Genomic DNA, 13,762 nt, shown 5'->3' with positions numbered 1-13,762 from the left:
TTGATAACTTTAGCCCTTAAGAATGACGTCAACCACTCCATCATTAGGCAAAATACGTCATTTGACACAAATGCGGGTTACTTAGACTTCACCCGACTAGACTCAACAACAAATTAGCGCAACCCCACAATTTTGATCAATTTTACAGCACAAGAATTTCAGGAAATCAACAATTAATCATTTCTTGCAAGAATTTCAAATTAAAACAGGCACACATGCACACAAGAACAAAAACAATGAAACCAAAGAGGCCCAACACACTTCACTATGATAAGATCAATTGCAAATGAGTAAAATCACTAAAATGAATTCGGGGTTCGAAAAACCAACCCTTAATGCCGATTAAATAAGTTGAAAAGCTAGGCGGCAGAGATATCCAACTCTGAACACACAAATGACGACTAGTAACTAGTAAAAATATGAAAATATAGGAAAATATAGTGCGGGTGTGAGTTTGGAAAGTTGAAAAGTGAGGGAATCTGAAAGATTTTGAACTTTTGAACTTTAAAACTGTCCAGTTCTCGCCCATTCGGTGACACTAATTTTGCTCACCGACCCACCTGGCGACACGCCGATTGGGCACTTACCTCACCGAGTTTTACAAAACCTCCAGTTAATGTGGGGGGTCCAAACGGCGACACACCAATTTGCTCCTGGGCTCACCGAGTTTTACAGACTCCAATTTCAAAATTGCTAGAGTCCAGTGGCGGTCTAGGTCGGGCTCGCCAACCTTTTCGGTGAGTCACCGATTGGACATTTAGCTCGCCAATCTGCACCTTTCAAACACATTCTACACTTTAATCTGCATAATCAACACACAATTATTTCACAAACAAAAAGAAAGCAAATAAAACATGGGTTGTCTCCCAACCAGCGCCATAGTTAATGTCGTGGCACAAAATAAGCATTAAATCTATAAAAATAAAGCCTTAAATGAGTCCAAATCTCAGACTCATCAATAGTCCAGTATGTCATCAATGTTTAAGCAATATGTCATCTAGATATGTCATCAGTGTTTATGCAGTATGACTTCCTAAGTCATCAATGATTAGATCACAATATGATTTCAGATATAGTTTTCATGATTACAACCTAAATACATGTTATTTAAGGAGTTTTAAAGGAACTTTAATGGTTCCGAATGTATCATTTTACATTTTTTAAAAAGCACTATTTTCAGAAAAGTATAAAAAGTTTTCAGTTCTTATATATCGATTTCAAACATGAAAGATAAGTCCATAAGTATACCTTTGAAATGCAAGTTTTGAACAATGTCTTTAAAGGAAAAGTCAAATGATTTCATATGTACCATTTGACTATTGAAAAAGAGAAAGAGTATAATTGATGTTTCTGAAAAGTACTTCAGTAAAGCAAAGTGAAAAGTAACGTAAAGTAATAGTCACTTTCTTTGTAAAGGGTGATTGAGCATAATGAATATTGAGTATTTTTGTAGTAGTATTAAGCACCGAAAAGGGTAAGAGTCTATTTTTAACTCAAGTCTCATAAAACTAAATAGCCAGTGTAGGATAAGATCACACCAATTTGTCGTGTGACTCCTCTCTGCCTCTAATAAGGCCTATTAGATCGATACATAGTTGTAGTAGCATCATATACCCGACAATGTATAAGATGACCCTTGCAAAGTGGGCAAAATATTGTATCATTGCTAGATTCATAGTTATAATTGTCAGTTAGAGAAACTCCCCCAAAGAGTAAAGTATATTATTATCATATTGTTTTTATTGCATTTCTTATTGTAAAGCTTAAATAGTTTTCACTTCATATTCACGTATTAATTCAGTTCAGTTGCTTTAAATATTCCAGTTCAGTTATTTATTTATTCAATCATGTTTCATATTTGTACATTCAACGTACTGATGTTATTCGACCTACATATTTTTATGATGAAGATACAAGTGCTTAATTAGGATCATCAACAGACGCTCCATTGAGATCACTTCACATTTTCTGATAGCTTTCGGAGAGACCTCTTTGCTTCCGAAATTCCATTTTTGTATTCTGTTTAGTAGTACTTGAGGTGTCGTCGGTCTTTTCTCGACTTCTATCTTGAACAATAGAGGCTTCATAGATAGGTCGTGCTAGATGTTTTTTCATGTTTTTCTCCGGATGCTTTTATTGGAACTTATTCATGCCAAGTATTTCAAGTGCTTAAAACCTTTTATTTAAATAATTTAAATATTCATCTATTTAAGGTTTTCGCGTATCATATTGAGTCTCATGTCTATAATTAGCCAAACCTAGGTTTCGTTTAGGGACCATCAATGTTTCTTGAGTGCCGGCCACATCCATGGTATAGGCTCGGGGCATGACATCGCACATATAGTAGAGAAAGAGATCTTGAAGAATTAGCTAAAATGATTGTTGGTACTGGCTTGCCTTTTAGTTTTGCTGAAAATCCCGATTTTATTCATTATATTCAAATAGTCTATAATCAATCTTTTAAAGAGTTTTCAAGAAACATAATTAAAAAGGCTATTTTATTATCAAGGTCAACATTTTCATTATCTTCGTTGTTTATTTTACTATAATACTTGTAAAATTATTATCACTTTTGATATGGGTCGTAGTGTTAATGATTATGATTATTTCACTATTACTAGCCATTGCATTGATGAAAATTGGAACATGCAAAAATGAATTTTAGGTTATAAAAATTGTGAAATGCATAAAATTGATAGTTACATAGCTCAAATTATTGTAGAAGTTCTAGAATTTTATGAAATTTGTAATAAAGTAATTAGTGTCATCCTAGATAATGTTTCTAATAATACAGTTGTTGCAGAAATACTAAAATTGGTACTTATTCCTATTTATGATAGTGGTTTTCTATTAGGTGTGATGCACACATATATAATATAATTGTTAAAAATGGTACAATAATGTTTAATAATGATTGTATAAAATGTGAAACTGAATGTCATTTTACTTTTAAATGTCAAGTAAAGCCTAACGTAAAGATTTTGAAAATCATTGTTGTGAATTGAATCTTCCCCTTAGAAAAAATTCAAAAATAGTATACAGTAGATTAAATTCTTTATATGAAATGTTTAAAGTTGCTTATTGATATAGAAAGCCTTTACAAATGATTTGGAATACTCATAATTCTAATATGAAGTATAGACTTACCGATACTAATTGGGATGACATAAAGGATCTTATAGAGTTTTTAAAAGTTTTTTCATTTAGCTACAAAACAAATATTTGGATTTTATTATCCAACTATTTGTTCAGTTTTACCAAATATTTGTGCTATTTATGATAAATTTTCAAGTTCAAATATATTCCAAGGTTTAAGGAGTCCGTTAAGTCAATGATTGAAAAAAATTTAAAATATTTTTTTTCTATTCCTCAAATATATTTAACTGCTTATTTATTAAATCAACTTACAAATAAATAGGTGCATCACAAATGGTTGAAAAAATATATTGAAATTTAGATATTCAGGCCGAGTGATTACCTAATTTGACAACAGTTAAAGATAAAATAAAAATTGAAGCTAGAAAATTGTATGACTTGTATAATTTTGGTAGAATAATTGAAATAGTACATAAAGAAGAAAATTTTAGGTGGAAATATGTAGATAATATTGATGATATGCTAGAAAATTATCTTGGTCTTACTTCTAATGGAAAGAATGGTTTTGATGAATATTTTAATCAGGAAACGTAAAATATTAAGGATGAACAAGGCACCCCTCAATTTTTAGAACGGTGGAGGAGTCGCGACAAGACATTTTCAAAATTTCAATCGGTGGTTTGAGATGTGCTAGCTGTTCAAGCATCTTTAGTAGTTTCGGAGAGTGTTTTTAGTGCAGCAAGGTTTCAAATTGGAGAGTATAGGTATTCATGAAATCAGACAGCTTGGGGATATCGATATTGCTTAGAGATTGGATCAATGTTGAGCGAAAGAATTATGGGCATTCCAATTACCTGTTCAATTTGAATATACTATTAATGAAATTTTGGTAGATTGTAGTGAAAATGCCATGAATGCATTGGAGGAACAAGCACTACAATCACTTCTAGAACATGTTACGAAAGAAATGATAGATGACCTATGACAAAACTATTTTCAAGGTTACAAATATTAGTATGATAATTCGAGATCTAATTCAAAAAGAACCCTTCCTAGAAGGTGGTTGCATAGATTAGGTCCTCTTCTAATATTTGTAATAAAAATTGTTCTATTTATATTTTTTTATGAGTAAATTTATACGTTATTCGCCTTAATTTTTTTTTATTATTGTGTTCAATTTAATACACGTCTTTTTTATATATTTCAATTTTCAAATGTTTCAAACTTCAATTACAATTTGAATTTAAAAAAGTTTGAACATTGAAAATTTGATATAGTTTAAAAAGTTTCAAACTTAAGTAAGTTAAATATAGTTTAAAATTTTTAAATTTAAACTTTTAAGACTTAAGAATTTGAAATTTAAGTTTTAAGAGTTAAAATTTAAACTTTTTAAAAAGAGTGTAACTTACTAAGTTGTACTTTTAAAAAGAAATATTAAATAATTTATATATTTTGAATTTTTTTCAATTATAAAAAATTAGTTTTTAATTTAATTAAAATTAAAAAGGGGGTCCGATATCGGTCTGGTCTGATCTCGGTACGTACCAATCCAAGACGGTTGTTCCTATAGTTACTGATATGTCTGGTACCGGTTCTGTCTCGATCCCGCTGTCAAACTTACACTAAATAACTGATACCGTGTCCCTCCATTTGTCATAAGGGTACATACATTTCAAAATATTGACGGTTACTCGATAAAGGTATACACAATCCAAAAGTATAACAAAGGGTATTAACGTACTCTATATGATAGTTCAGGGGTACACAATGAAACCTCACTAAATTAATATAGGCGAGATCATGAAATGTTATTATTGTTTTGTAGAGTTATTATTTAATCGATAAATTAATATTTATTAATTTAAATAGTATTTTAAGATTAAATGAAGGTTAATTTCGAGTATATCAAAATCATTGTATCTTAGTAATTTATGTATTAAATTTATGAAATTCACATAAAAAATATATTTGTTATACATAAAGTACCATGAATAATGTTTTGGATGTTTGCAATCCCGATTTGGACGACAAACTGATCCAGGAAAGATTAATGTTTTGGATGCCATTAATTTTGTAATCCCGGCTTGGACAACAAATGTTCAACAAGAGACAATAGCAAATTGTTTTCAACACTGAAAAATTCATTCGGGATGAAATCTCAGAGAATTTTAATAAACCCACTTGTGAAAACATCATTCATGAACTTGAGGTCATGATTAATGATCTCGGTTACTGCAATAAAATGGGCATAAAAATATGTTAGATTACATGGATGAAAATAATACATGTTCAGAGGTTCAGAGCTTAGAAGAAATTGTGAATACCATAGGAAAAAATAATATTGATGATGAAGTTGGAGGTGATACAATACCTTTAGAACCAATTATTCATAAGAAAATACTTATCACATCTAGAACTCATCACAATTTTATGGTGTAGTAAAAAAGACAACACTGGAACTTTTGGAAGCAATAAGAAAAATTAGAGAAGAACTTCAATTAAATTTAATTTTTAACAAAAGAGAACACAATAGAATCATATTTCACTAAATTGTCTTAGATATTTTGTACTTTTAAAAAATTATTAATTTATAATATTAATGAGACCATATATTTATATAGGAATCTTTTGAAAATATATTATCTTGTCGAACTTAGTGATTTTTTCATTGACCTAAGTCAAAATCGAAGGAAATTATTAGTTTAGACAAATTATTAATTACCGAGTATTAATTTAGTAAGACTTTACTGTATTTATCATTTTTTCTTGAATACTTCCTCTGTTCCTAAAAGAACACAATGATTGGCATAGTCATTTTACTATTTTACCCCTATTAACTATGAAGTGGATGAATTAAAAATTTAAGATTTTCAAAAAGTTCTACCTTTTTCAAAGTAATTAATTAAGGATATAATAGCTAAAAATTTCTTGTTCTTTCTTGATTTATCAAAATGGACAAATAAAAAGGAACAAACAAAAAAAGAAAAAGTAGACAAGTAATTAGGAACATATGAAATAATAAGTAAAGTGCGCAATAGAAATTATCTAATAATAATAAAAAATCTTTGTTTTAGTAAGGAAATAGAACTCCCTATACGAGGGCTTGTTAAAAGGGTTGAGGCAAGGCAGGAGGTTTTTGCAGGGTTTTGTTCCGCCATCTTTAAGCAGCAAACTCATATTGCCTTCCGCGGCTTGTTGCCATGGTTCAATCAAACAAGAAGTTGAAACAAAAACTAAGAGCAGCTAAAGCTGAACTGTTAGCTTCTTCTGAAGTTAAACAGGAAGAAGGGAGTATGAATGAGAAAATTAAACAAAAACAGAAGAAGAGGAAGAGAGATGAAACTGATGGGTTAGACAAGGATAAAGGGGAGCTGGGGAAGCCTATGAAGAAGAAGAAGAAAAAGAAGAAAAAGAAGAATAAAGGGAAGAAAAAAGTAGAAGATGGACAAGTTGTGGAGGGTATGAATGTTGGGGATGGAGGAAATGGACAAGTAGCATCAGCAGCCCACACTCGTAAAACTGAGGAAAGGTATGAAAATCCTTTTCTCATTTACCTAATTGTTATTATTCAATTTGATTGTCCGGATACCACAAAAACAAACAAATTGATACGAAGGCCCTACTTGTTTTTCAAGTGTAAGATACACTCGGACCTTTTTTAGCTTTGTTAAGTTCTACATGAGAATCAAAATAATCGTTGTTATGGTAAAATAAGGATCCTTTCTTGTTAAGTTTGCTGAAATCATGAAGCCCACAACAAGGCTAATGCATAATTAATTTCAATATCAAGTCTAACTTCAGGTTTGCTGGCCAATTCAAGGGCATAGCTGGGTTTTTGTTTGAGCACCATGGAATGTTTGAAGCTGTTGCACACAGTGCACAACCAAAAAAATAAAATAAAAAATGAATGAGTTTGAATTTGATGGTTATGTGATATGGATGAGCACTCCGACATTGCATCAAACTCATGTGTTTTGAGCTGTGGGGATTGACTTCTTTCATGACTCTTTGTTTGATCTATGTTTCATAAAACTTTTGTCCAACTCTTATCCATTGCATGATTTAGGATCTCTTCTTTCATTTTCTTTTTTGTTTCTGACACCTCTATGTTGTTGTGGCTATCTACCTGTCTGTTCCAGGGAAGAAAGCGTTGATATTTCTAATAAAGTTTATGTCGGAGGTATTCCTTATTATTCCACTGAGGATGATATTAGGAGTTACTTTGAAGGTTGTGGCACCATTACGGAGGTTGATTGTATGAATTTCCCTGACAGCGGAAAGTTTAGAGGAATTGCCATTATCACTTTTAAGGTAGATTCTTTGAGTGAATTGGTGCTTTCTAATAGTGTTTGTTGGTGTCCTTTGCACTATTTTCAGATAATGTTTGCTTAAAAATGTCTTGGATGTGTTTGTTACCTGCAATTGTGTCACAAAGTTTTGAAGTATGTGAATTTCTGCAGACTTTTCAGGCTTAAGAATTATTATTTGCTTGACAGTCCAGTTGATAAATAATGAGATGGAAAGTATACCATGGGAAAATTCATCTCTTAGCCATATGACAGTCAGTGAGTTCTTATCTGTTGCTTGAATGGGTACAGCCAGTACAAAGCAGGGATGCAGAATCCTTTTAATCCTACAAGGTTTCTAAAGAGTTTAAAATTACATCCAAATCATTTTGAAAAACAGCGGTGGACCGATGTTTCAGATATTAAATACATCTGTTCTTAACTAAATAAACAATTTCCCCCTTTCTGTCAAAGCATCTTCGGTTCCTTTCAAGCGAAATGCTCCATAGTATGCACAATCCAATGGTCATCCATATCTTCTTTTGCTGCTTCTTCATCCTCTGGTTTATCCAGCTACAGAGAACTTGATCAGATGTTTGCTTGCATAACCTATCAAAATCCGTATAAGCTAAGAAAGACGCACCAGATCTGCCACACATACATGCAATGTATTGATGAATGGTTCACTGATTCCCCTTCCCTTTCACAAATAGTACCAGCAACATAAATTAATCCTCTTGTCCGCGGCTTATCCTGTGTCAAGCTGGCCTCATGTGCTGCCAAAGTCAACAGTTATAACTGGAGTCTTTGTCTTCCAAAGCATTTTCCATGGCCATTCTGTACCACTTCCATAAATTCTAGCCATCCTTACCAATATTTGGTAGTTTGACTAAACGAGAAATTTTTCTTCACTGGTGCCTTGCCTGTCCAAAGCAAGGCCTTCAGGAGTCTTCACTTACATCTCCAGCCTATCTATCCCCAAACAATTCCTTTTAAATTGAAATATTCATGAGCTGCCATTCTGGCAGTTAGTGATTATACTATTTTTGTCAAGTACAGTGCTGTATGAATCAGAAACATGCCAGCTAAAGATTTCCCCAACCCAATTGTTCTCCCAGAACTCAAAATATCTTCCATTGCCAATTTTCATTCTTGTGTGATCTTGCAAATTAGACCATAAATTGTTGATGTGCTTCCAGAAGGCAATATCATGAGAGTGCAGTTATACTTGTCGTATCCTCATAATTCTGAAAACCATACTTCAGCTTAATGAACTCTTTCCATTGTTCTCTTCTTTTGTCATTCCACCTCCACAATCATTCGAACAGAAGGCTTCACCATCCTCCTTGTGCAACTTCAACTTTCCTCACCTAACAAATGCATCTTCTTGATGTCGATCTCTTTCCCCGAAAAACTTGCATGTTATTCTATCTTGTTGGGCTTCCACTTTAACTAGAATGAGCATTGATGAAATCAAATAAGTGGAATGTCATTTTGGACTCCTTCTACCTTAATTGGAATGAGAGTTGATGACATCACATAAGTTGGAATGCCGTTAGGATGCCGTTCACCAAGGTCGACCTAACAAAAGATTCTGTTTTTTCCATGTACTTAATTTCTTTTCACATATTTTAGTTACTCTCTTTCAAATGCTATTTTCTTCGAGAGCTAATCCAAGATGTGGGAAATTATGACTGGGCCACTCAACGCATCTGCTAATCATGAACAGACTGTTCTGCTCTAATAAAAAAACATGCTGCTCCTTTTCAGATTTATATGAAGCACTGAAACAGCCTCGAATACAATCAGCAGCCCCTATGGCCGCAAAAATTGTTCCCTATCTGCATCAGCATATAAAATATGGGAGATTACTATAAACCTTCCACACAGGTAGCAATCCTGAAACCATTCAACCATTTAATTTCACCGCTTTTGCAATGATCCTACTCAATGTCTCCATGATAAGGAGATAAAAAATGCCTCGTCTCATCCACCTTGTGCAGAGAAAAACCTACTGGAGAGCCATTAATAATTGTGGTAACATAAAACATCATCCAATCAATTCACCTGTCAGCAAAACCCATTTTCCGAATAGTATAGAAAATGGAGGGTCAGTTTACATGGTCGTAATCCTTCTCGACATTAAGCTTAAAGAAGACTCCCTTCTTGATTTTTAGCTTGTATACAAACATCCCTCTTCTAACACTGCCACATCTACAATCTGCCGACCTCCTATGTAAGCATTTTGATTTTCCTATATCAAATTGTCCATCATCCCTTTGAGTCTCTCCGTAAGCACTTCAAAGAATTTTATATATGTTACCCACTAAAGAATTTTATATATGGTAAGTAGGTGGCAATGCGTTGTCTTGTTGTCCCTTCATATTAGTAAGTCATACTATTTCTCCTATAGTTTCTTGTCCTTTGATTTCTGTTATCTATTGATTCCTTGTACTTCAATTATCATATTGTTTTGTTGTATTTTTGGTTCTACTACTATCTGTTGTGTTGTTATTATTTGTTGATTTTTGTACTTCCATTACGTCTTTTTTTTATTGTTTTTCCTTGAACCGAGGGTCTATCAGAAATAACTTCCCTACCTCTGAGGTAAGGATAAGGTCTATATACACTCTACCTTCCCCCATCTCTTCTTTGTGAGACTATATTTGGTATGTTGTTGTACTCATTATTAGCTACTCCATCCGTTTCAACTTATTTGTTGTACTTCCCTTATAAGTCCATTAAAAAAAAAATCTCAAAAAAAAAGTCCATTAAAAAAAGAATCTCTTTTTTCTTCGGCAACTCTTTAATTTCAACTTTTCACGTGTTATTTTTAAGACCACAAGATGAAAGGAAATTTTGTACATTCTTCTTTAGTTTAAGATCACAAGATTCAAAAGTCTTCTTTGCTTAAACTCTGTGCTAAGTTAAAACCATACAAATAAATTGAAATGGAAAGAGTAGTAATATAATAAGAATGCTACTTTTGGAATTTATCTCCTCCAAACTCTATAGACATTCTGCAAAATCGATTTTATTTGTGTTTGAAATTATTTCTTCTCACCAATCAAAAATAAAAATCTTATAAGATTAGTCTTGAAGTGCCTACGATAAAAGAAGTTGTCTTTCATGTAGCTTTGTGCAAATTTATGTTTTTGAAATGTTAATGCATCACGAATCAGTTATTCTTTTTTGCATAGAGTCTACCACACCTTTGTTTGTTAATCATTTTATTATTTATTTGAGAGGAGTGGCAAGAGTTCAAGTTACCCACTTTCAACACAGTTGCAGAGTACCGTGCTAATCTGAACTACCCTAGATTTGCATTTGACCTGTTTTTGTGACCTAAGCCACCTCATACAGACCCTTGGTTTGTTTTCCTTTACCCCGTGTTGGTTTCTTGCAAATATTGCTAGTTGAGTGGGTTTCTCTCTAAATTTGTTTTCCAGACTGAAGCAGCCGCTAAGAGAGCCATGGCACTGGATGGTTCTGATATGTAAGTGCAATCATGTATTCATTGTTGAGAAAGTTATATCTTCTGCGTCTCTCTTCTCACTAACACGTATATCTGCTTCCAGGGGTGGACTATTCCTGAAAATCCAGTCATACAAGTTCGCTAAAGCTAACAAAGTGTCCAACTTCTCACCAAACATGGTGGAAGGGTATAATAGGGTATATGTGGGTAACTTATCATGGAATGTAACAGAGGATGACTTGAAGAATGTTTTTTCAGATTGCAGCATAAGTTCTATTCGATTCGGTGAAGATAAAGAAACAGGAGAATTTCGAGGTTATGCCCATGTGGATTTTTCTGATAATGTCTCCGTAAACATGGCATTGAAGTTGGATCAAAAGATTGTATGTGGTAGACCTGTTAGAATAAGCTGTGCTGTTGCGAAGGAAGGAGCTGTTAAGAAAGGAGGTGCAACAGATTCAAGACCTATGCTGAAAGATCAAAATGTGGATAGTGTTGCAACAAGCACAGTTAGTGCGAAGATTAGGAGGCGAACATGTTACGAATGTGGAGAGCGTGGTCACCTTTCATCGTCTTGTCCAAAGAAGCAAGAAACTGATCAGAAAGAACAAGTTGCTAGTTGATTATAGTAGGAGACTTTGCATGTTCACAAAATCTGATCTGAGCTGTGCTTAACAGAAATTATGGTGGAGTTTTTATCATCTTGGACCACATTTCTGGAAGTCCATAATTTGCTCTTTTCCTAGTGCTTCCAGTATTCTTTCAATTTTGAACATGTGATTGGTAGATTTGTAAACATATGTAGCAGTTGTTACAACCACTGCATAAGTTGTTGCAAGTAACTACATCAACTGTAGTAACTTTTATAAATTCATAAACTTTTGTACAACATCTTTACCAATTATTGCAACCGTTGATACAATTGACTGTAACTACTTTCTTTTTCCCAATCTATATTAGGTAACTAGTTTGTAGGAACGTGCACCTTACAATATTTGATACATTGTTTGTATTGTAAATGATAAATTTAAATGGTACATATATTACTCAACTTTCTTTGTATTGAAAAAATAAATTCAAAACATACAAAGAAAAAGTAACAACTTCTAAGTTAGGCTAGAACATATTTAAAGATAAATACATACTCGAACACATATATATACTAGTCATGGACACGTGCGCTGCACGTGTGAGCCATGTTAAGTTGTATCATTCTTGTTGCTGCCCCAATCATTATGTGCTACCGGCCTCACTGCCTAAGAGTTATAATTAGTAAAATGACATCTTTTAGTAGTTATTCCTACTACAACCCATAAAATAGGATAAGAGGAGAAGTATAACCAAAGTACATGTTTGAGTTCTCTCTTTCATTTGATTTCATGTAGTTGTTCTTGAACAATTCTATTCGGGTCCATTACGAAAGCAAAATTTTTTTACATGTTTTTAAATTTAAAAAGAAAGAGAATTATTGTGATATTCAAAATCATATAAGTTATAAGAGACATGCACAAACATCCTTAGACCACAAAGTAACATGTTGAATATAATATTAAGCCAACTATTATTAAATATTAATAATAAAGTAGAAATAAAGCAATTCACGTTATATTAGAGTAGTAAATCAATCTACTATAAAGGAAAAAAGTAATTAACCATTACATTATTCGTAATCTCACAAGTATAAGTTTCAAAATGGTAGGGAATTAGCAGAAAATATGGGGAAAAATAACATGAGCGTTGTAGTTGTCGTTGAGAATTGACAGAGAGAAGAAGAGAAAACTGATAAAATGATGGAAGTGATTTAACACTTTGCCACTTTGGTGTCGACTTTTATAAAGTATTGTATAATATATGTAAATGATATGCGTAAATGTTAATATAATTAAGAACTTCTTGACCACATTTTCTACTCTGTAGAAAAATAACAGAGAATAGAAAAATGCTTGTAACACACTATTATCATTGCAGCAACAAAAATAACTTTCAAGTGAAAATTGTAGACGAACTATATAGTAATAATGAATCTATTAGATAAAAACTTACTAAATATTTCCATCAACTCGATCGTGGAATTAAATAGAAAGAGAACTATAATATCATCATCATCGTTGGTAATTACTCTAATTTAATTTCAACATGTGATGTGGAATTTTCTAAAGATGGAAAAAGATTTAAAAATTACCACAATGTAATTGGAATGAACTCAGAGACCACTATATATAGTTAGATTAAAAGTTGAGTGGTCGAGAATTGGAAAGGACAAAAATAAATAGCAAATTAGATATAATTTATACTTATAATGGTATATGTACTTCTAGTAACGGTTGGCAAAATGATACAAAGAGATCTCATTGAATTTGTGAAGAAAAATGAGGAGAGGGGCCAGGGGGGATTTACCAGAGAAGCCGTTTTTAATTTATTCAATGCTAAGCTCCCTTACCAGCTTTATTCTATATCTTTTCTTCTTTGAGTCATTAAGACCATCTCCAACCCACCTCTATTTTACTCTCCATTCTCTATATTTGGAGAGTAAAATAGAGAATGACACTCCAACCCACCTCCAAATTTGGAGAACTACTATTCACACTCTCTATTTCACCTTTTCATTATTTTATTATTATTTCTATTACTTTCTAATTAACATATTATTTTACATATAATTCCATTAATTAAATATCTAATATTCATAATTCTATTTTAAATGTAATATAATATTTTAAAAAAATATTATTTAATATATATTATTTTAATTTCAAATTAATAGTATTTTATTTTTTTTCTAATTTTCGTGAATAATAAAATTTTATTTTATTATTAATTTTCATTATAAAGAATATGCAAAATTAAAATGGCAAGATGAAAATTTTTAATTTAAAAATACAATACATGATATGATAGTTTAAAT

At 32.2% G+C, this 13,762-nt stretch overlaps 1 protein-coding gene across 1 annotated transcript; it reads left to right on the top strand.

The window, feature by feature from the left end:
* Positions 1–6,250: 6,250 nt before the first annotated feature.
* Positions 6,251–11,753, top strand: LOC125812386 (phragmoplastin interacting protein 1). Its single transcript, XM_049491891.1, has 4 exons — positions 6,251–6,625; positions 7,236–7,407; positions 10,832–10,878; positions 10,961–11,753. The coding sequence occupies exons 1-4, from the start codon at positions 6,297–6,299 to the stop codon at positions 11,478–11,480; spliced, it is 1,068 nt and encodes a 355-aa protein (XP_049347848.1). The 5' UTR covers positions 6,251–6,296; the 3' UTR covers positions 11,481–11,753.
* Positions 11,754–13,762: the final 2,009 nt, after the last annotated feature.

Source organism: Solanum verrucosum, unplaced genomic scaffold, assembly GCF_900185275.1.
Source record: "Solanum verrucosum unplaced genomic scaffold, falcon-dt-bn FXZP01000209.1, whole genome shotgun sequence".
Classification (NCBI taxonomy): Eukaryota; Viridiplantae; Streptophyta; class Magnoliopsida; order Solanales; family Solanaceae; genus Solanum; species Solanum verrucosum.
Note: the sequence above shows the minus strand (reverse complement) of the source record. Positions and strands in the feature narration are given on the sequence as shown.